General features: G+C 29.9%; 3 protein-coding genes and 1 long non-coding RNA gene across 6 annotated transcripts; 2 read left to right on the top strand and 2 right to left on the bottom strand.

The window, feature by feature from the left end:
- Window positions 1-8,184: 8,184 nt before the first annotated feature.
- LOC149498884 (uncharacterized) lies at window positions 8,185-11,368 on the bottom strand. The gene is made up of 3 exons (XR_016320855.1): window positions 11,160-11,368; window positions 8,465-8,696; window positions 8,185-8,385 (listed from the first exon to the last, which is right to left on the bottom strand). It is a non-coding gene; the product is annotated as an uncharacterized LOC149498884 (long non-coding RNA).
- On the top strand, window positions 8,344-10,503 carry LOC149498885 (GDSL-like lipase/acylhydrolase superfamily protein). Of its 2 annotated transcripts, none has more exons than XM_089721243.1 (5): window positions 8,344-8,687; window positions 9,074-9,171; window positions 9,257-9,490; window positions 9,762-10,017; window positions 10,120-10,503. In XM_089721243.1, the coding sequence occupies exons 1-5, from the start codon at window positions 8,447-8,449 to the stop codon at window positions 10,311-10,313; spliced, it is 1,023 nt and encodes a 340-aa protein (XP_089577369.1). In that variant the 5' UTR covers window positions 8,344-8,446; the 3' UTR covers window positions 10,314-10,503. The 2 variants fall into 2 exon arrangements, with proteins under 2 accessions (XP_089577369.1, XP_089577366.1); XM_089721240.1 differs by having other exon boundaries at window positions 9,041-9,171.
- Window positions 11,369-11,437: 69 nt separating the features above from the next.
- On the top strand, window positions 11,438-13,107 carry LOC105637336 (recQ-mediated instability-like protein). The gene is made up of 4 exons (XM_012220776.4): window positions 11,438-11,621; window positions 11,713-11,821; window positions 11,962-12,023; window positions 12,632-13,107. Exons 1-4 carry the CDS (start codon window positions 11,502-11,504, stop codon window positions 12,743-12,745), a joined length of 405 nt encoding a protein of 134 aa, XP_012076166.2. The 5' UTR covers window positions 11,438-11,501; the 3' UTR covers window positions 12,746-13,107.
- Window positions 13,108-13,525: 418 nt separating this feature from the next.
- Window positions 13,526-22,178, bottom strand: LOC105637335 (ARM repeat superfamily protein). Of its 2 annotated transcripts, XM_089721229.1 has the most exons (11): window positions 21,905-22,178; window positions 20,945-21,307; window positions 20,463-20,528; window positions 20,164-20,303; window positions 19,360-19,486; window positions 18,262-18,410; window positions 17,243-17,378; window positions 15,231-15,315; window positions 14,869-15,143; window positions 14,622-14,758; window positions 13,526-13,907 (listed from the first exon to the last, which is right to left on the bottom strand). In XM_089721229.1, the coding sequence occupies exons 1-11, from the start codon at window positions 22,007-22,009 to the stop codon at window positions 13,904-13,906; spliced, it is 1,587 nt and encodes a 528-aa protein (XP_089577355.1). In that variant the 5' UTR covers window positions 22,010-22,178; the 3' UTR covers window positions 13,526-13,903. The 2 variants fall into 2 exon arrangements, with proteins under 2 accessions (XP_089577355.1, XP_089577359.1); XM_089721233.1 differs by having other exon boundaries at window positions 14,869-15,315; window positions 21,905-22,009.
- Window positions 22,179-22,870: the final 692 nt, after the last annotated feature.

The raw sequence follows: 22,870 nt of genomic DNA, 5'->3' as shown, positions 1-22,870 counted from the left end.
CACAATACCCAATCAAAATAAAGATTTATTAAGAATAATAATTTCACATTTTATTGCTTAGCCAATCAAATAGAGTGCAAATTGTCATTATCAAATTTGGTCATCCCAATTTTGACCTTTCCATTTCCACTTTTATATATACTAATTTTTTTTATGACATGCGTTGTATGTTGACTATGCTCGCTATATATTCATTTTTTATTTTATCTATATAATATTAAAACATAAGTTTTTATTTAGATTAAAATTAATACAAGTGGTTAATTTGTGTTAAATTTTGCCATACAAACTATTTGTAATGCTACTTATTATGCACTTAATTTTATTTTTATATGATAAAGTGATCTCAAACTGAATTGATAAAAGTAATCATTTTAGCTAAAATAGCAGCATTACTTACTAAGTGTATTATAGAAAGAAATATATGCACATACATACAGATTTTTGAAATCCCAAAAAGTAATCTAAAACAGAAGTATATAGTTCTAGTTTTTTTCCAGTTTCCTAAATACGATTTTCTTTCAAGTTAAACAGATTTAGAATATAAGAGAAAAAAAGTACCAAGAAAATTAAAAATGTTTAATCATCAAGAGACCATCTATTTATTGTAAAGGAAATATAAATCTCTTACTAAATTAAAATGATAATAGTTACAAATTATTCGGTACCGAAAAAGATAAAAGTAATATATATATAACCCTGAATCAAAAAAAAAATTGCTTGGAACTCTCTCCTTTAAGTATTTCCTTTTTTCTTTTTTTTTTTATACAAATTTTCTAATTTTATAATTTTTTTTAAACATTTCTTTTCCTATATCTAATCTTCCTATATCAAAAATTTTAAATATTTAATTTTTTTTAAATTTTTGAATGTTCAAATTCAAACTTTTAATACCTTTGAAACTTTTTTTTCATATATATATATATCTTCATATTAATCAATTCCAGTCATTTTCTTTCACAATAGTTTTTTTTTTTTTTTAGATTCACTGAGTTTTGATTGTGTTCTCTTTATTTATTTTATATCATTGTCTTTTCTTCTTTGATTAAGGTAATGTTAACTCTTTGGTTTCTTTTTTTTTTCTTTTTTTTTATGATCTTCTTTTCTTTTGTATTCCGTGATTTCTCTTATATTTAATATTTATTTATTTAATAATATTTTCTTTATTATTTGTCATATGTGTTGTTTGTGTGTAGTTGCAGGTATAAGAAATATCATGTTGATGAAAATGAACGGAAGAAAAAGCTAAATATAAACCCATTTATGTGTTTTTTCTAAATGTATTATATTTTTAGCAAATTGTATAAAACTGTAAATTTTTTTTATATATTGCTTCATATATATATAAATTTTAATTATTTATAACATTTTAATTCATGTAATTATTATTATAATAATATATATTTTTATTGGTATATTGCATACATTCAAGTAATTGATATGATTTGAGTTTTTGAGTTTTGAAAGAGTTTAACTAAAATTGAATTAATAAAATGGGGATAGAAATAGCAATATATTATTTATTTATTTATTTATTTATTATTATTATTATTATTATTCCATTTAGATAAAGAGAAATCTCTTTACTATTGCAGTTATATATATAAACATTAAATTCAATAAATATATTTTAAAATAACAAAATTATTTGATAAATTTAAAATAAATACATTTAATAAATAAAAAGGAATTGAGATACCTTATTATTCATAATTAAAATAATATTTTTGTCATTTAAATTTTAATTTTGTTATCTAAATATTAAAAAATTTTATCCAAAGAATCGTATTTTAAAAACTAATATTCATTAACAATAATTATCCATATCTATATTTCAAGTTTGAATTTTTATTTTTTTATTAGATCACTTAAAATACCTTTTACTTTGAAAAATTATTATTTGTTTAAAATAATTAACTATATATATTCTTGAATATTTGAATTTTTTTATTTTTAGATTAAATGCTTAATTTTTTTATCCATTTACTTCTAATATCTATATATTTATTATTATCATCTTCATACATGGTATGTTTTTCAAATTTATAATTCTACAAAAATAATTTAATTAATATTTATTGTCTAGGACTTTTATGTTTTATTTATTTACCCTATTTTAATTTTTATATATTCTATTTTTTTTATGTACTTCTTCATTTCTCTGCAGTGGTAAGATTTATTTTTTTAAAAAAATATTTATTTCTATATATACAATAAAAAGTAACTTCTAATATAATATAAAATAATAAAGTAAAAAAGCAAGTCGTACAATGCGTGGACTTTCACCTAGTTATTATTAAGATTAAAACTATTTTGAGAACTCACCTAATAAAAATAGTTTAAATATATATAAGTATATAAATATATTAATAAAATATTATATATATTTTTAATATAAAAACTTTAAATTGTTTGCCAATCCCGCACACATATATTCATTTTATTTAAAATATAATTGGAAAAGCAAAAATTTAAATATTTTGAAAGAGTTAATTATGTGTATTCTATTTGAAAATTTATTTTTTTTAAAAAAAAAAACCCAATCAAATCATACAAACATAAAGAAAAACATTAATAAAAGTAACATACTTTTTTTCTTTTTTTATCTCACTCTTAAATAAAATATTATATATATTCTATTTGAAAATTTATTTTTAAAAAATATATCCAATCAAATCATACAAATATAAAGAAAAAAGAATATATTTTTCCTTTTTTATTTCCCCCCGAAATAAAATATTTTAAATTATAATTAAAATATAATTAAATATTTAAAAAAATATATATAAAAAATTTTAAATGTCTTATTATCATATATATTTTTTAAAAAATAAATTTAAAAAAGATACAATTTAAAATTTTGAAATTATTAATTAGCTATATGTTATTATTTAAAAAATAATTTTTATAAAATTATATCTAATCAACTAATAAACTGTAATTTTTTACTACCATTAAGGGTATTTTAGGACAATTTAAATTTCATTAAGAGTAATATCGAAAATCTCATTATTTCCACTCTATTCTTACATTTATATATAGTATAGATATAGATAAATTAGTCTTTTTTATGACGTGCGTTGCACATTAACTTTATAATATTAAAGCATAAGTTTGTGTTTATATTCAAATAAATATAAGTGATTAATTTATATTACATTTTACCGTACAAGCTACTTGTAATGCTACTTTTTATGTATTTAATTCTATTTTTATATAATGAAGTGATTTCAAACTGAATTGATAATAGTAATTATTTTAGCTACAGTAGCAGTATTACTTACCCAATGTATTAGAGAAAGGAATATACGCACATACACACAAATTCTCAAAATCCCAAAAAGTGACACAAAACAAAAATCTATTGCTATAGTTTTTTTTGCAGCTTCTTAAACATTATATTTTCTTTCGAATCAAATAGATTTAGGATATAAAAGAAAAAAATATCAAGAAAACTAAAAATGTTTAATCATCAAGAGACCATTTATTTATTGCAAGGGAGATATAAATCTTCTATTAAATTAAAATGATTATAGTTACAAGAAAAAAATAAAAAAATAAAAATTATAATTAAGAATAAAACTCTTTTCAAAACTCACCTAATAAAAAAGTCTCAAGATATATAAATATATAAATATATTAATAAAATATTACATATATTTTTAAAATTAAAAATTTAAACTGTTTGTCAACTCCACACACATATGTTCATTTTATTTAAAATAAATTTTAAAAAATAAAAATTTAAAAATTTTGAAAGGTTTAATTATGTGTATTTTATTTGAAAATTTATGTTTTAAAAAATATACCCAATCAAATCATACTGTGGGTCCCGTTTATATATGGCACAACCCAAGAGGGGGTGAATTGGGTTTTCTAAAAATTTAACTTTCAAAAACAAAAATCAGAATTCTATTGCAGCGGAATTAGAAAGCATTTGTGAGAGTAAGTTATCAAGTTTAGAACTTCCCCACAAAGCTTATTGCAAGATTAGAAAGATTCTGTGAAGAACAATTATTGCATTTAGAACAGCTTCACAAAGCTTAAGCAATTTTAGAATAACTCTGTGAAGGACAGCTATTGCGATTAGAACAGCTTCACAAAGCTTAAGCAATTTTAGAAAAACTCTGTAAACAACAGTTATTACATTTTAGAACTGGTTCACAAAGCTTTAAGCAAGATTAGAAAACTGATTATAATTCATATTGTGAATTACACTGAATATAGAAGGACAGATTAGAACTTGGTAAAATCACAATACAGAAATCCAGAGTTCTAATGTTCCACAGAGATAAAACTTATTCAAGATTAGAATCAGAAACTCATTAACAACATCGCATTTCTAAACAGATTAACAGTTGCGTAAATAGAATATAATCAAGCAGAACTTCAGAAAGTAAAAGAAGATAAACACAGAGATTTATAGTGGTTCGGCACTAACTCGCCTACATCCACTTCCCAAGACGCATCTTGAGATCCCCCACTATGTTATCTCTTTTCAAGGGTAAGAGACAAACCAACAATACAAGGAAATTGATCAACACTTAGATCTAACCTTTATCCCACTAGATTTTCCAAAGGTTCTAGTTAACCTCAACCCTTTCTGATTTTGCAGAGATCAGAGACTCAAATCAAGACATTAGAATCTCATACAAGGAGAATGCCGCTTGATAACCTATTACACCATAGCTTTTCACCTAAGCTATTACACAAAAGTTTTTCAAATAAAGAGACTGTCTACAACAGATTACAGAATCTATATAGACAGAGAGAAATGCAAATATAAGCACAGGAAGAACAGAAAACGAATTTAGAAAACAGATTTAAAGATTAGAACTGTTCTTCAGAAAATGTTGTTAATAAATTTTCTTTTCTCTTAAAAATTTTTCTTGAAGCAAAGTGACGAAAAGAAATAGGGGGATTGAAGAGAGAGCTTTGAGAGATTTAAACTATGAACAATGAATTCATACTCTTTTGCAAAACCCATTCTTTTTAAAAGAGGAAATGGTTTTTATATGAAAAGATGATATTCTCTTTTGAAGTTAACGTTGAGATTTTAATGAGCAATAAAGTTTCTGATGTTTTTAAACTAACGAGGCAATGCATGAGTTGCAATTAAAAGGGCTGTTTGACCACATTTAATATTCACACATGCAAGGTTTGAAGATGAAAGGTTCAGTTTAGAAAACAGTGTAGTATTTATATCAGAAACAGCCAGCTGTATTAGAAACAGACAGCTATATTAAATCAGAAACTGCTTTTTAGATCAAAAAAATGTTTTTTGCAGAATTTCATTTAATAACTACCAAGAATATTTACTCCAAAGATATTTTAGATGGAAAAACGTGAAGAGTAAAGATTTTGGCTATATCCTCTTAATAAATTTATTCAAAAACATTTCAAAAACAATTTTGAGAGAGATAAAATAGATTTGTGCTTATAATATCATTTACTCTCTATCCTACAATAATTTCCTAAGACTTATTATAATACTAACCAATAGAAAATATCTTCATTAATCTTCATGGTTTTCAAATAAAAATCTTGGGATGTAGGAACTTCATTTCTTCAATAATTTTCAACAATAATTCCTGCATAAAATAATATTAACACATACAAGAATATTAAATTTATTTGTTTTGTATAATCATCAAAATCTCAAGATAAAATTGACCCTTAAGCCAACACATACAAACATAAAAAATTATTAATAAAAATAGTATATTTTTTCTTTTTTATCTCTCTCCTAAATAAAATATTATGTATATTCTATTTGAAAATTTATTTTTAAAAAAATATATCCAATCAAATCATACAAATATAAAGAAAAAAAGAATATTAATAAAAAGAATATACTTTTTTTCTTTTTTATTTCTCTTCGAAATAAAATATTTTAAATTATAAATAAAATAAAATCAAATATTTAAAAATAAAATATAAAATTTTTAAATGTCTCCTTATCATATATATTTATGAAAAATAAATTTTAAAAAGATGAAACTTAAAATTTTTTAAATGCATAATTATCTAAATGTATTTATTTAAAAATAATTTTTATAAATATATTCAAAATGTAATTTTCTAATTAGCTATAATTAAGGTTGTTTTAGCATATTCTAAATTTCATTAATGGCAGTATCGAAAATCTCATTATTCCCTTCCCCATCTCCATATTTATATATAGTATAAATATAGATATATTATAGATTATAGACTTAACCAAATAGTAAGGACTATAAAAAGCTAACAATCAGACCTTATAGTGTAATGGAATCATAATGTAAGGACTATATAGTATAGTTTTAAAAACTGAAATCCTTATTACTCAGCTTTGTTCCACCTTAACAGTAACAAATGGTCATTTCATCTTTTCAACTTTAAGTGCTAATTTATGATTTTGAGAGTGTGTTAATTTTTTTATCAATTTTACCCATATTTAATAAGTGTTTTGTAAAATTAATTGAAATTTTTTAATTTTAAAAGGGGCAATTTAGATATTTTATCATATATTTTTAGAAATCAATATAAACAAATTATTTTCTTAATCCTTATGAAAACACCAGATATTACTATTAGAGTGGAATGAAGGGAGTAATATATTTGAATAAAATCCAGGGACTACGTAGTAATTGTCCCAACTAAAGTGAGGGACACAAGTACAAATTCTACCAATAAAAAAAAAATAATAATAATAATAAATAAAATGTTGGAAGTGTGAAAATCTTGATTATCTACCAAACATGTGAAATGAATTGTCATTTTAACTCCATTCAAACGCAGTTCTTTTATCAAACATGCTAATAAGCCAGAAAGTACAAGAAACCATAGAAACCAAATGTCCTAATTTTGTTTTGCAAAGCCCCTAAATATATTCATTTTTAACAAAATATAATAAAGGAGGTGACCCTTAGGCCTTATCGAAGCTAGTGACCAATATTTCAAAAGTGCAGTTGGATTGTATCTCTCAGAGTTTGATAGTGATTGAAGAGCTGCTACAGAAATAAATAAGGGCACACCATACAAAGGTTGGGCAAATACTCACGGGTTGGCTATAATTATGGACAATGTCTAAATGCAAGTGCCCTTTTTTTTTTCCAAAGAAGCTAGGACAGCTAAAAACATATTTCATTAAGACACTTCACTTGAATTTAGTTAGAGCTACTGGAATTGATTTTATGTAAAATGACATTACTACCCATAAAACTTTAGGGTATAGTCTAATATATTAAAGGGCAAGTATGGTTATTATTCATGGACAAATTTTTGTTGTCTTCAAGTGTCATAACATTCTTAATACAGACTGTATTGCAAGAATTAGGATGGTTATAGCCTTACTCAAAAACAGCCTAGCTCTCTCAACATTGTTGATGACTTGAAGAAGAGGTAAAAAGGCAAAGGTGAATATTACTATTTACCAAATTGTAGTTAACAAAAGTCTCACTAGAGACATTATCTCTGTACTAATACAGCTTCAAATGAGGTGGTAGCCAACTGTAGGACACTTGACCTACTCCATTAAAGTAATTTTGTACCTTAATCTGAACAAGATTAATTTTATTCTATATGTTGTTTGTATTATTATTTTTTAATATAGATATATAGTCACTTCCATAATACTTGACATAAAATGAAATCTAATTTTTAATACTTTTATGATATATTATAGACCTAATGATAAAGAAAAAATGCCTAAATTTCAATGTGTCTTTTCAATTTTATAATGAATTTTAGTTTTGGTAATTGCATGTATCAATTTTTTAATTTGTGTAATCTATCACTAATTAAATTTAATTTGAATTTTTGTTAACATATCAAATTGAAGCAAAATTAAGCAAAAAAAAAAAAAAAATGTAAATTTACACTTCCCATATTGACAAATGCAAGGTGATAAAATTGTGGAAATTAAAAGATTATTATTTCTCCCGTTCTATTAAATTTACTAGTTTTTAACTTTTCATAAGAATTAAGAAATAATTGAATCACCTCAATTCTAAAAACTAAAAATAAGGGTAATTAACTAAATTACCCTTTAATTAATGCACATTTAATTGAGGTTTAATGCATATATTTAAAGAAGGGCATAATTGAAATAAAATAATTAATATTATTTTGATTTTTTAATAACGTAATGGGATAAAAAGAGTTAAAAACTATCAAATTTAATGAACTGATCAAATCTAAAACTTTGTGATAAATTTGAATTTTATTTTATTTTTTTAATTAAGCCAATTAGTCGCAGTTTTCTTACTCGGGCTACCTGAAACCCAATACATTCCACCCCTATATAATATATTTCATCAATGATCAGAACTCTTCAAATTGTTAACTTACACTATAAATTCCAGTTCGAAGTTGTGCTCAAATCCCAATTCGCCACATACCTACCTGCATACTTGTGCTCTTTTATACAAGCGCAAATCAAGCTTAGAAAAAGAAGTTGAAAATTATGGACTTGTCAAGTTACCTGTCTTGTTCCTTTGTTCTTATTCCTCTGCTACTCCATGTGGCCAATGCACAACCTCTAGTTCCTGCAATGTTCATATTTGGAGACTCTGTTGTTGATGCAGGCAACAACAACCACCTCTACACCATTGTAAAGGCAAATTTCCCTCCTTATGGTAGAGACTTTATCAATCACAAACCAACTGGCAGATTCTGCAATGGAAAACTTGCCTCCGACTTCACAGGTACTTCACCTGAAAATTCCATACATTAATTCTTATATATATATATATATATATACACACACACACACACATACACTCACAGACTGGGGAGCCTTATGCATTAGATATATCTATTTCACACATTTCAACTGAACATACAAAGTGAATCATTTTCACTATAATAGCCCCGCAATTGAGTTTCTACCATATAATACAAGAGATCAAGGGATCCAAACCATGTCAACTCCAATATTATAAATGCCTTTGATGTACCAAAAAAAAATGAATATATAATTTTTTCTTATATTAGTATATTGTTTATTAATATATATATATATTTTTTGTGTGTGTTTTGTTTGCTTAAAAATAAACAGCTGAGAATATAGGCTTCACTTCTTATCCACCAGCCTACCTTAGCAAAGAGGCTCATGGCACAAACCTCTTAATTGGGGCCAACTTTGCTTCTGCTGCTTCTGGTTTCTACGACACTACAGCTAAGCTATATGTAATCCCACTAAGGGTGCAAAACGAACAGTTTATTCTTTTTCCTTAAAACTATTGATATGATTTTTGAGTTTTTGGTGGTGTAGCATGCAATCCCATTGAGCAAGCAGCTAGAGTACTACAAGGATTACCAGAAGAAGATAGTGGGAATTGCAGGGAAATCTAATGCTTCATCAATTATATCTGGTTCTGTCTATCTTGTTAGTGCTGGAGCTAGTGACTTTGTTCAAAATTATTACATCAATCCTTTTCTCTACAAGGAGTATACACCTGATCAATTCTCCGACATTCTCATGCATTCCTACGCAAATTTCATTCAGGTCTCTCCTCAACATAAATGACTTTCCTAAACTTTACTTGTATCTTGCTAAATGCTAATTATGAGGCACAAACACCAACACGGGACGACATAGATACACTAATATGACCACTCTTATAAAAATTAGCATAGACTTAATATTGTGTATCATGTAAAAGGTGTCTGACATGACAACACAAATGTTCATTTGAAACTGAAGTATTTGTGTTTCATAGATGATGCATACAGCATTATCTGAAGTTACTGCTTATTAAATTCACATTTACGTACAGGATTTATACAAGCTAGGTGCTAGAAAAATTGGAGTAACATCATTGCCACCCTTGGGATGCTTGCCAGCAGCTATTACTATATTTGGCTCTGACAGTAATGAATGTGTGGCTAAGTTAAACAAGGACGCAAAATCCTTCAATAACAAGCTGAATTCCACATCTCAGAGTCTGCTGAAAAAACTTTCAGGCCTAAATTTAATCGTTTTGGACATCTACCAACCTCTATACGAACTTGTTACAAAACCTGCTGATAATGGTACAAATAAATTCTCACGACACTCTATACAAGTCCTATATATGACTAAAATTAATTTTAACTACATCTTTTAAATCTCACTCATTTCATTTGGTAATTCAGGATTTGCGGAGGCAAGAAAGGCTTGCTGTGGAACAGGCTTGCTAGAAACATCAATATTATGCAATTCCAAGTCAGCGGGAACTTGTGCAAATGCATCTGAGTATGTTTTCTGGGATGGTTTTCATCCTTCAGAGGCTGCAAATAAAATCTTGTCAGATGATTTGCTTACAAATGGCATCTCCCTCATCTTCTAATAATTGGTCATGATCTGTCTTTTAGTGGGGATTGTTAATGTCGTTTGACAGTCTACCTATATATAGTACTCGAATTGCATACAACTTGGAATTTTCAAAAAATTTCATTTTAATTCAACCATGTAGCTTTATCTTGTGCAGTACTCTTGTAACAAGGACTATGAATAAAATAAGACATTTTGCATGTGAATTTGTTTCAGATTTTCAATCTAATGCAGCATGTAACAAAATACAGTATACAAGTTATTAAGCAAGTATTTTTAGCTATTGCATGCTTTTATCATATAGGTATCTGTTTGTTCAAACAGAACTTACCATCTTCTCTGCTATCTCAGTTCTCAAACATACAGTTGACAGTTCTATATCTTAGCTCCCCTTCCAATACGTAGAGTGATAATTTAATTTCAGGGTTAAAATGGCTTAACATTCTTAGTTGAATTAATAGACAAGAAACGCACAAATAAATATACCAATTTTTATGGTGGAAAATGTTGTCTATATCACTTATATTTATTCTACTTTTAACCTGCATATCCCATTTCATAAATATATATATTACTCAAAGAGAAATATAAATTATAATAAGCAAATCTTGGTCAAATTTTTTATTAAAGTAAGCCCAAATGGTCTTTAACGTTTTCACTAATCGAAGAAAGGAAGGAGAGAGTAGTTCAACAACGCAGAAAATAACTGCTCTTTCAAAAAGTTTGAGCAATTGGCCATTTGCCCCTTCGTCTAATCCTAAAATTGACATTACAGTGACTCAAAGAATGATGTGATCAAACTGCCAAAAAAGAGTTGAATCATTTGTTTATTTCTCAATCAAGAAAAAGAAAATCAGCTTACCAGGTGGTTGCAGACGTTAAAACTATCAATGTCACCATATTTGCCAAGTTCCTCAAATAGAATTCCTGTAAACTTTAAACAAAATAAAAAACAAAGAAAGAAAGAGAGAAAATTTCAGGTTGAGGGTCCTGGTTCGATGCTCAATCAGAATTCTATCCTTTAAAGCTGTTCTCGAACGTCACCTTTCAAATTTGAACGATAAGGAAGAGTTTCCTTTCAGAGAAATTTTTCTTTTAGAGAGGGAAAGATTTCCCTACTAAACGACGTCGTGTCAATTTTTTTAAATGGACATTTAAAGACTCGATTCCAGATTACAGTCAAAGAAAGAGAATAGTGAGAGAGATGGATTACCGTTTAGCAGCGTTGAAGCTGCTGCGTGTACAATTGAAAGACGCGCGCGAAACTCCTTCTCAAAATGCATTAACTCTCGGTGGCATTCTCTTTCAACGCGCCTGGTTACAGGTTTTATATTAAACTATCATTTACTATGTTTTATCTCTCCCATTTGCTTCTCTTGTGTTTTTATAATCGTGTTTTTGTGCATCTTATACAGGGCATTCTGGTTTCCGACGACGGGGAAGGCCGTCTGCTTCTCGATGATGGTACCGGTGTTATCCAACTTTCACTTTCCGGTGAATTCCGTCAACGCCGTTGGGATATAGGTTTCTTCTCTTCCCTTTACTTTTTTTTTTTTTTTTTTTTGGTGCATTTCAGTAACATTATAACTAAATTAAATAATTTTTCTTATGCATTTAGGATTCTTGCAACTAATTAAATAATTTTATTTGTATGTTTTCTCCAGGGATGTATGTGATGGTAGTGGGTGGATATTTTGTAGGAACTGGTGAGACTCCCATGATTAAGGTAAATTACTAAATTCTATAATAATAATTATACTTATAATTAAACTATTATTATTATTATTATTATTAGTTCCCCAAATTTATAATTTATTTGATATCCCAATTGTACAAGAAGAAATTATAATCCCTAAGTTTCCAAATACCTTTCATATTTGAAAAAGTAATATATTCCCAAATACTCATTTGTGGATTTCATAAATAATAAATTATTTTTTTCAATTTTACCCTTTGTATATGACCTTTGTATATAACCAATAATGATTGTTTCACTTTAGATAAATTGAATGGTTGGTTATAATGGAGAGAATTTGAGTTGTTGTTTTGCTTTGGAATTGATTTTCCAATTAGGCAGTGGGTTGGTGAAGGGAACCCACCGAAGCAGCAGCGAAAGTGAGTTTCATAAGGCAATTGTCTTTTTATAAAAATTTCATTTCAAAAAAGCCTGTTCTGATTACAGTTTAAAGCATAAACGATTTGTATGTGAGGATTTAAGGAGTAGTTTTATTATTTTTATCCCTTGATTTCATATGGAATTTGATTTCACCATCATATTCGAATACTGTGCTCTCAATTTTGTTTTTGCCTTTTCTTTTTCTTTTTAATTATCAGGTTCATAAGATTGTTGATCTTTCACCATTTCCAGATCGAGAAGCCATGTGGTATCTTGAAGTAATGGAAGCTTATAAGTTATTCTACCAACCCTTGATTGAAGAATTCATGTGAGTTGAAGCCTTTTGTTTAGAAGAAAAGAGGTTGATCAACCCATGATTGCAAAAAAAATTGTGGATCAAAGTGCATTATTGCCTAGTAGGGGTGACAAGCAGCTTGTGATTTGTTGATAGACCGTAATCTAAAAAGAATTGTGTTATAGTTTTATCTTCTAATTTTTGTTAGATAGCAGCGTTTTTTGGTTTTCAGATTTGAGAGATGAACAGATTATTGTAAGGCCATTTTTGGCAATTTTTGAAGTAACTTTTAGCGTTTGACTATGGTCAAAACACTAATTTTATTATTTATAATGTTCTGTATAGAGTTGTTTAGAGTTGGAGGAAGTGAATTATATTACTCTTCGCTGATTTTGCCCATTTGACCCTAAATTGATGCAATCCCAAAAAATCTATTGCTTTGAGCTGATTTGCGTCTTCAACATTATTTTTGCGTAGAGTTGTAAAATCCTGTCACATTTGAGTCTGATGAACTGTTATGCTTTTTCATATTCAATTGCGAAGGTTACAACATTTAGAAGTTTATTCATTTCTTTTTCGGGGACTTTTTCTTTTATTTTTTGTGAGACCCCCCTTATTAAATCAGTAATACGAGCATAAAACAAAATAACCTTCATTTCACTTGGCTCGCCAATGTGGGCGAGCTGCATTCCAACCCTTTGCACCTCAGGCCTTGTTCTCTTACATTCAAGCCAAAGGCTATGATATCTGAGCATAAAGAATAAAATCTTACTCATGCTATAATAAATAACTAAAAAATAAAAGTTGATGGATCATATTTGCGAAAATACTTAGATTATAACATTAAGTTACAGTATCTCATGTTTCAATTTGTATATGCTTTCACATGCACCACATTGAAGAGGCAAAATTTGAGGGGGAAAAAAAGGATCCAGACATCACTGATACTACATTGTACTAAGACTTGCCAAATATACCCTAAGAGTATCCTTAGAACGAGTAAATTTTGTGTTTATCCTTTTTGATTGGATTCCTTTAACAAGACACCACCAGGAGCAGCACCCGGCTTCTGCTATTGCCTGAGTTGATTTTTGATTGTTCGCTACTACATTCCGAGAAGTTTCCTCAAAGCTTTACAGTGTACTGGGACTTTGTGCTGTGTTTTTGAATGAGCTCCAAATACCAAAATATCCATTTACCTGAATCAGGAATTTATCAGTCAGCCATAAAGGTTCACCCATAATATCAGAAACAAGTCCAAAATTTTTTCCTCAACCAACAGCTGCTATAATTATGCAATTAACAATACATCACATGCTAACTGAGGCTTAGCAATAGAATTTCCTTTTAGAACTTCCTGTAATGGATTAGGAGTGTTCAATATAGGCAATTCATATTTAAGGCAGCCCAAAGCCGCTTTGGTCAGGTGATTAGTTTTCCTAAATAATTCAGTACGAACAAATGGGTTCCAAAAGATGCCCTCAGCATTGCTTGGAACTCAGATATTTGTAATACATAAAAGTAGGTTGATGCTTAAGGTATGGTAACTGATGCTAAAATTCTTATCCACTCTCTTTAAGGCATTGAAGCGATATACAGCTACAGCGCGTTAAGCCTTTCAACGATGCCATTCTCCAGGCATGCCACAGGCACATCGCACATCTTTTCTTGTAACATTTTGCAGCTTAGAAACAAATACTACACCGAATAAACAATGCCAAAGACCATAAGTCTGTAACAAGACATTTTAAAGTTCTTACCTGTGCCAATTATCATCGAAAATATGTTGTGATTAAAAGAAACACGGACTCTCAAGAATCAAGGCCAGATGAGGCATCGGCTATGAGTAATAACTGCAGAAGATGGAGAGAGTGATAGGGGGAGAGAGAGAGAGAGAGAGAGAGAGAACTTACATGATATGTTTACGACAGCAATCCAACAATCTGCCAACATCTACTTCAATTGCATAATGTTCTTCCATTACATCCTCCACCTTGTGAGAGTCCTTTAGGGCAGTCCAGCGATTTAAAATGCTGACTATTCTTTGAAGCTATTACAATGGTCAAGGAAAAAAATTGCAAGAACGCATATGATAGCAGAAACATATAAACATAGTGCATAAAGATTCCAAATCAAATTTATGCGAATAGAAGGGGGTACAGCTGTATTTCTGGTATTTGATTTTATATCGGAACTGATTGAAATCTTGGTTTCTTTGCTGGCATCATCTAGTTGTTGGTCAAGAAGATCATCTTCAATCAGGTCAGTTTTCGTTACTAGAACCAACACATACTGACACAGAGTTGATAGGTCCAACTCATTTTCCTTTACTCGAACCAGTAACCTTGCAAAAATGCTCCAGAGTGCACTCCGTGCTTCACAATCATCAGATGCAAAAGGAAATATATCAAGCAAACCCTGTAAAAAAGCCAAATCTGGAAATATCCAAGGTGTCAGCTCCAGTCCAATTAAGGGCTTCGTACAATAAGAAATGCTAATAATGAGAAACATATACAACTTACCATGTGATATCTCCAAAGCAAGATCAGGTACATCAGACAAAATATTTGCAACTAAAACTGAAACAGTAGCACAAGAGTTGGCAACCTGCAAAACGGGAAAATGGTGGAGAGTCATTGCAAAGATTCACACAATTAGTCATGTACCATCCCACTTTCTCTGTCAAAAAAAAAAAAAAAAAAAAAAAAAAAAAAAAAAAAAAAAAAAAAAAAAAGAAAGAAAGAAAAATGGAAGTAATGACCATGAATCACATGGGAAAACATAAGAAAACACAAAGCAAAAGGGCAACATTCCCCCACTTCAAGTCAAATTAATGAACAAAACAGAGCAACAAACCAACTTAAATCATGCCTACTCAACACTGATATTAGATTATATCTCAATAGTCAGAATTATCGTTCTTGTCTTAACTCCTGAGAAATATCCTTATTTACGTATCAATTATATCAATTATTACTGCTGAAAGATCTCAACTTTCCCACCCACTTCTAGTTATTGCCGAAAAATCTTCATTTTGCACTTTTGGTGTAATTGGAAGGCACATAAACTTGGAGAAAACTTACGAAAGAAAGATGTTATTCATGAGTGTAGATAGCAAGCTTGATTATTCAAAAGGGGGAAATTATCACCAAATGGGAATGTTGGGATATGATAGTATTTTGGGACTTAATTGCATTTTGTTTTCAAGTTATTGCTTTAATTTGTAATAGATTATGCTGAGTTGTTAAATATGTGCTTGTGTGGCAAAAGAAGATTATGTGTATGCAAGACAAGAAGAGAAAAGACGAGAGATAGGAAAGATAGAGAGAGAGAAGAAGAGAGATAGGAAAAATGTATTCTTCATTGATAATTGATTAATGCAAGACAAGTCATTAATATACTACTGCTGATATGGCATACACAATCTTCTATTGCCACACAGGCACATATTTAACAACTCAGTAGAGTCTCTTACAAATTAAAACACTAACTTGAAAACAAAATACAATTAAGTCCCAAAGTACTATCATATCCCAACAGGGAACATCATGAGAGTGGAATCATATTTCAATTCCTAAACAAACTCCATAAGTCTAAATCATCGCAGAGGACTTTGCACTTATATTAGTTTACTGTCTGAACAAATCATAAGAAGAGGAAGCAGAGAGGTCACTTTTCATCAATTTTATATAATCCTTTCTATTTTCATTCACCATGAAAATAGACAAAGAACTTAGAAGAACTGGGACATATCCGTGTTATAGCATGAACATTCTGTTAACAGAAGTAACAAGTATGAAAACATGCAAAATCCTGTATATAAGCTGTTGTTGAGGATATGTTAGAGGAGCTCCTTTAGCAAACGTTTTGACAAGAGCTATAAATTTTATGCAAGTAATTCAGTAATTGCAAATGAATTGTCAAGCATATAAGCTGTTGATGAGGATATGTTAGAGGAGCTCCTTTAGCAAATATTTTTAAAAGAGCTATAAATTTATGCAAGTAATTCAGTAATCGCAAGTGAATTGTCAAGCATTCAGTCCATTTCCATGTCAGGAAGCAAACTGAAGTTAAAAAGCCACTTTATTATTTTAGGTGGTCTCCAAAAGAAAAAAAAACACATTACCAAGGTGAATCAAACTAGTTAAAGCCTCAATGAACGGTAAAAATTACTAAGAAACTAAACCCACTAGAATAACAACTCTCAGCCAGACCAAAATAGTATGTTAAAGCTTTGTGAAAATTTAATAATACAGGAAATTCAACAAATTAGCAATCCACATCAACAAATTGTCAAAAAAATTTGTCTTAATCAAACTTTTCTAATGTAAATACAAATCTCTTTAGCCCAAGAAGCTTCATGATCAAAACAGTTTAAAGGAGAAGAAACTCTCAATATACGGCCAGTTTAGTAGTCCAATACTTTAGATTGTCAATGGCATAAAAAGCTCCAGGTTACCAGCAATAAAGCATTAACATCAAACACAGATAACAGAACCACTAATGATTCCATAAACCCAGCCTGTGAATATACCTCTACTTTGTCCGGGAATTTGACGAGGTCACAAACTAGTTGAAAGAGTTCCTTATTAGAGCAGATTTCTTGGGAATGGCCATCCAAAGTGGAAATAACTTCAATTGCACGAAGAATAACATCAAGAACAACATACCTGAAACAGTAATAGATTGAATATCAAACTCAAAACAACCAGAAATGCATATTTGGGAGAAAATGTAATAGCACATGAGCAAAATTCAAAATGCATTCGGAAAATATACTGCAGAAGGAAAACATGATATGTAAAACTTTTCCATAAATCTAGAAATTCTGAGTGCCTCAGGAAAACTATTTCTAAACCAAGAAGCCTGAAGGGTCAAAATGTTCGCAGGAAGCAGTTATAACAAGAGAAATGACCAACTTAATAAAAACAAATGATTAAATTACTACAAAAACCCTCAGTATTGCAATTTTTGCTGCTAGCTAGTGTACAGACATTAATGATAGTTCTGCTGTAGTGGCAAATCCAGAACACTTACCATCAATAGCAAGGGGAGCTAAATTAACCGATTAGCTACTTATAGATTGTATAAATAAATGAATCAGTAAGGGCAAAAGTACCAAAACAAATTCAGGTATGATTACAAAAAAAAATGATTTAGAAATAAAAATTATATGCTAGTAAGAAACATGTAGCAACAATCATGGTTACAGAGACGTATACATCAGACATAGTCCTAGGATGTACAAATGCATATTAAAAGAACAAAGAGTACGCGATCCGTAAAATAGTTCAGTAGCTAATGCAATATAAGCTAAAATGAAATTCAAAACAAATTATGGTAACGGCAGTTTCTAAATTCTTTACCAAGTGACATTAAAAAGAAAAGAGGCAGCGTGAAAACAATAAAATCAGGGAATAATTTATCATATATCATAGGTAAGTTTCTTCAATGACATTAAATACAAACAGATGTAGAAGTACAATTTTTCACATCTGAAAAACTCAACCTGTCATTGACTGTGTCAGCCCTTTAAATCTAATCAACTTATACCTTTCAGGTATCCTTTCACCTGTCAATGTGCTCATTTCAGAAGCCAATAGATTGATCAATAAATTTGTCAAACCCAGCTTCATCAGAGATGGAAGAAGAATAGATGAAACTTTCTCACTTTCAAGTATAGCTGATAATAATTCCACAACCTGTTAAAAAGAACCTTCTTTAGGTAGAGGATACAACCCAAGTTAATCAAATAAAGAACTAACAGTGTATGACAAAGCTACAAACAGAAAATGTTATAACTCCAACTTGTAAAAAAAAAAAACAAGGGCGATCCAGTGCACAAAACATCCCGCATGTGTACAAAACAAAAATACTAAGACAGGTTTAACAAATTAAAAACATTTTAACTTATGGATTCTATTGATCTCAATGTGAGAGTTGAGCAAGATTTTCGCACAAAGGCTTTCTTTGTGAGTACTTTGTATTTGAATGAAGATGCCAACTTAATTCTTGTTATCACAAAGATTTACCAACTATAACTTAATGAAATATTCAAAATTTAATTAAACTTTTAAGATATTCAGGTATCATACGAGAAGCTAACACTTGCTCATTCTCGTCACACTGGGTAATCAATTGCAGTCACATCATGGAGTCATCAATGATCCAATAAAAATTAAAAAAAAAAAAAATTGTATGACCTAATAACCAATTTTGTCTTAAATTCTTGAAGTTTTTTTACCTTAACTCATTTCAACCCTATAATCTGTTTACTGTTTTACACAATCCACTATATGAAGCAGCTAAAGGACTCCATTTTGGTACTAATAGTAACAAAATCTTGAGTTCCACACTTTTATCCCTGCAGCTTCCATTAAGTCCACAAAACAATCCAATGGAAAAGTCAGCAACATCCCCCTAAAAGCTTCCAATTTTGTGGATCCTAGGATGGAATTTCTCAAATTCATATGAAATGATACCCATTTTGATAAAAGCTAAGGGCTCTGGAAACTGTTTCACCCCACATATTGTTGCTACAGCTTAAACACACATATACAGAGCATCTGTCTGCTCCCCCCCCCCCCACCCAACACACACACAATTTGTCAGAATCCATATATGAAAAATCTTGAATAAAAGTTTCCCTACCTTTTCTAAAAGCTGGGGATTCAAGGTATTTTCTGCAACCCACATAACACGGCCCAGAATATTTTCAGACTGTAGTGCCTCAACCCAGGTATTACACATGTCACCTTGAAGACCCAAAGTCAACAACCTGCGTCAGATATTGACTGTAAAAAAGATGTTTACCAAGAACCAATAGAATATATCACATGTCGTGCTGTAGGTATGTTCTGGATGAATAACAAGTTGATAACAACTTTGCATTGGCATTAATTTCACAAGCAACTAAACAATTTTTGAGTTACAAGTATCTAAATGTCAAAGTATGAATTATATGATGCACATCGTCTCATTCCCCTGCAGTACAAATGAATATAACAACTAATGCCTTTTTTTTTTCAATAAAATATCCAAAGGGTAAGTGTTGCCTTTTCATGTTTTGAAACACCGATGCACATGAAAAAAGCTTTCGAATTATGAAAAGGTTATCACCGTAAAAAAAAAAAAAAAAAAAAGATAAAAGAGCAAAGAACAAGAAGAATACATCATGCCTTGGTACATGTATGTTCTAGATGAATATAACAATTTCCCATAGGCATTAATTTCACAAGCAACTAGACAGCTTTTGAGTTACAAGAATCTGATGTGAAAGGATGCAGGATATGATGAGTGCACCATTATATCGTACCATAACAAACAAGGACTTCTTCAATAAATATACAAGAGGTAAGTGTTGTCAATACCAAATGATAATGAAATCGAAAAAGACCAAGAAGTTTTCAATTCAAGAAGAGATAGCAAAGATAAAAGAAAATTAAAGAACATTACCGACACGCTTCACACAGGCACTGGGTGTCATCTAAAAATAATTGATAAACAATTATCTCGATCAGTCCATTTGTCGAGACTACATGCTTCATTGGAACTTCATGGCAGGCTAGGTTTCCGATGATGCCCAGGCAGATCTCCTAAACAAATGCAGGTAATAACCACAGTCTTCAAACTCGCAAAATCATTGGAAACAAGACCAAAAATAGAAAATGGTCCCAAAAAAAGTTAATATAGCAAAGAATGAACTTCAAATTATAATGCAAGGATTTAAAGAAAGAAGTAATTTCGTTGCTCACCATAATTCGTACTGATTGTGAAACCCTAAGGTGAGCCAGAAGCACTTCAAGTATAAGGTTTTCCACCTGCAAATAATAATGATACCCATTTAGGTAAATTCAAACAAATGGAACTAATCCATCCTAGGCGTAGATGCACTGGTAATTTTATGTATGGACAAAGTTATCCACCATAAGCCAGTTTTATCCAAATCCTATCTAGTGCCCCTTGTATATATAATAGACACCATGCGTGTGCGTTTGCTTGTGCATGTTAATAATTCAATGCTACTTACACAAAGTTAGGGCGGACAGTGGGTTCAAGAGTTAAAACAATGAAGCAATCAACATTCAAGGAATCTAGTAAAAACCAGATAAAATCCTCAATGCAAATGTGATCAAGATAGCTTCAAATTTTAAATGGCAAATCCTATATCATAATCCATGATTCCATACAAACATAGTTGAACTTCCAATGCAAAGAAAATGGCCGACGCAAGTACCATTAACTCTGCATGAGTTCTACTTGCAGCAAGATCCCACAAAATGCAACCATATTCTTCCCAAGTCTCTTCTTCTGCTAGCACACCAGGCTGTTTGCTAGGAGATGAATCCTGATCTTTTCCATCTCGACAAGCAGATTTTTTGAAATCATCAACCACGTTCATATTCTCAGACCTATTCACCAATGTGTCTGGAATTCGGTCTCTAGATGGAGATGCTCCATGCTCTTCCATGTAATCAGCATTTGACCCTTTACAATCAACTCCCTTAGCATTATGATTATTCTCCACACTTGGAGGAATAAGTTTCCGTATCAAAGATATAATATAACTAGGATCAACTGTAGTAGAAATGTCAAATAACTGCACAATGATAATTAATTATCATTAATAGGAAAATTATTCAACATTTTAAAAAAATGCAATCAGTTATAAAATGGTTACTTAAAAAATAGAAAAAAACTAATTGCATTAGAATTAAATGTGCAAGCACACAAAACTTTTGAGTCATCCAAAACTTGCATAACAGCCATCAACAATAACCAAACTGAAAGTTCAAAACCCTAGCTTCAGTAATTCGTTCAATATACATAGTTTTTGCCACAGACATTATAAATGTCAACTTCAAAAACCAATAAAAAACAGAAACAATTAAACTAGGAGAAATTGGAGCGATTACCATATCATCCATTAGCATGATACTTTCACGAGTTCTTTACACACTTAATAGAAAAAATATCAATCGCATTGGTATGTAAGTACACAAGCGTTTGATCATTCAAAACTTCAACCATTATTCCAAACCAAACTGAAATTTGAAAACCTAACTTCAATGATTCGTTCAATATACATAGTTTATTATAGATATCATAAATTTTAACTTCAAAATTTTAACTTCAAAAACAATATCAGTGACGAAACTAAAATTATGAAACTACTAGGCATAAAAGGGATTGTGACCTCATGTGCCGGTGCAGAAGGATGGTGTGCAGGTGCATCATGGGCAGCTTCTTGTTCTCGTTGGTATTGCTCCTCTTCTTCGGGTGGGTTAGATTCTGATTCCATGCCCACTCAGCTTTGCGAGTTGAACGTGAGATAGAAAACGTATTAATATCTCCTACGCTGTCTTTTGGAAGCAAAATTAGCAAGGACAGAGCGAGGGAGGGAAAAAATGGAGGGGAATGCTTGTATTTGTATACCTTGTGATTGAAATTTTGGAATTTCATTTTCAAAAAAGCTGAAAGGAATTCTAAAATACTCCCTCGGGTCATAAAGTTTATTTTTATTAGATGTTACTTCTAATAAAGAACTGAATAAAAAAATTATTGAAAATTAGAAAATTAAGAAACAAATTGTAGTTTTAGAAAAAGAAAATGGCTTACAATTTAAGACAATAAATAAATAAATCTATTGTGTGAGGAAATGATAGTTAAAAAACGATGAAAATGCATTTGGTCAATTTCATTTACTGTTAAGAATATTAAGAATTTAATTTTCTTATAAAACTTAAAAATATAACATATTCGACGTTTTAGAGTTAAAGCTGGAGCTCGATTTGTTCAAGAAGCAGGTGAGCTCGAACTTAGCTTGATAACTACAAAAGAGTCAAGTTTGAGCTCGAGTTCGAAATATATCAAATTAAAATTATGTCGTTTTAACCTAAGTTTAATTAAATTTAACTTATTGCACTATTTAGTTCAGCTCGACTCAATAAAGTTAGCTCGTGAGCAGATAACTTGAGTTTAAGCTCGACTCATTTATTAAATGAGTTCGATAATTTGGTTCGAGCTCTGTTCGATAAATTTATTGAAAAAGCTTAAGTGAGCTTTTATCTAATGAAGTCTTGATCAATTTACAAGCGGCTCAACTCATTCAATTGTTTATATATTTACGTAAGCAACATGTTATGTTTTTATGTAGCACACT

Source organism: Jatropha curcas, chromosome 1 (assembly GCF_041381405.1).
Source record: "Jatropha curcas cultivar XTBG-Jc1 chromosome 1, XTBG_Jcur_1.0, whole genome shotgun sequence".
Lineage (NCBI taxonomy): Eukaryota > Viridiplantae > Streptophyta > Magnoliopsida > Malpighiales > Euphorbiaceae > Jatropha > Jatropha curcas.
The sequence above is the reverse complement of the archived record's forward strand: the minus strand, read 5'-3'. Positions and strand labels throughout refer to the sequence as shown.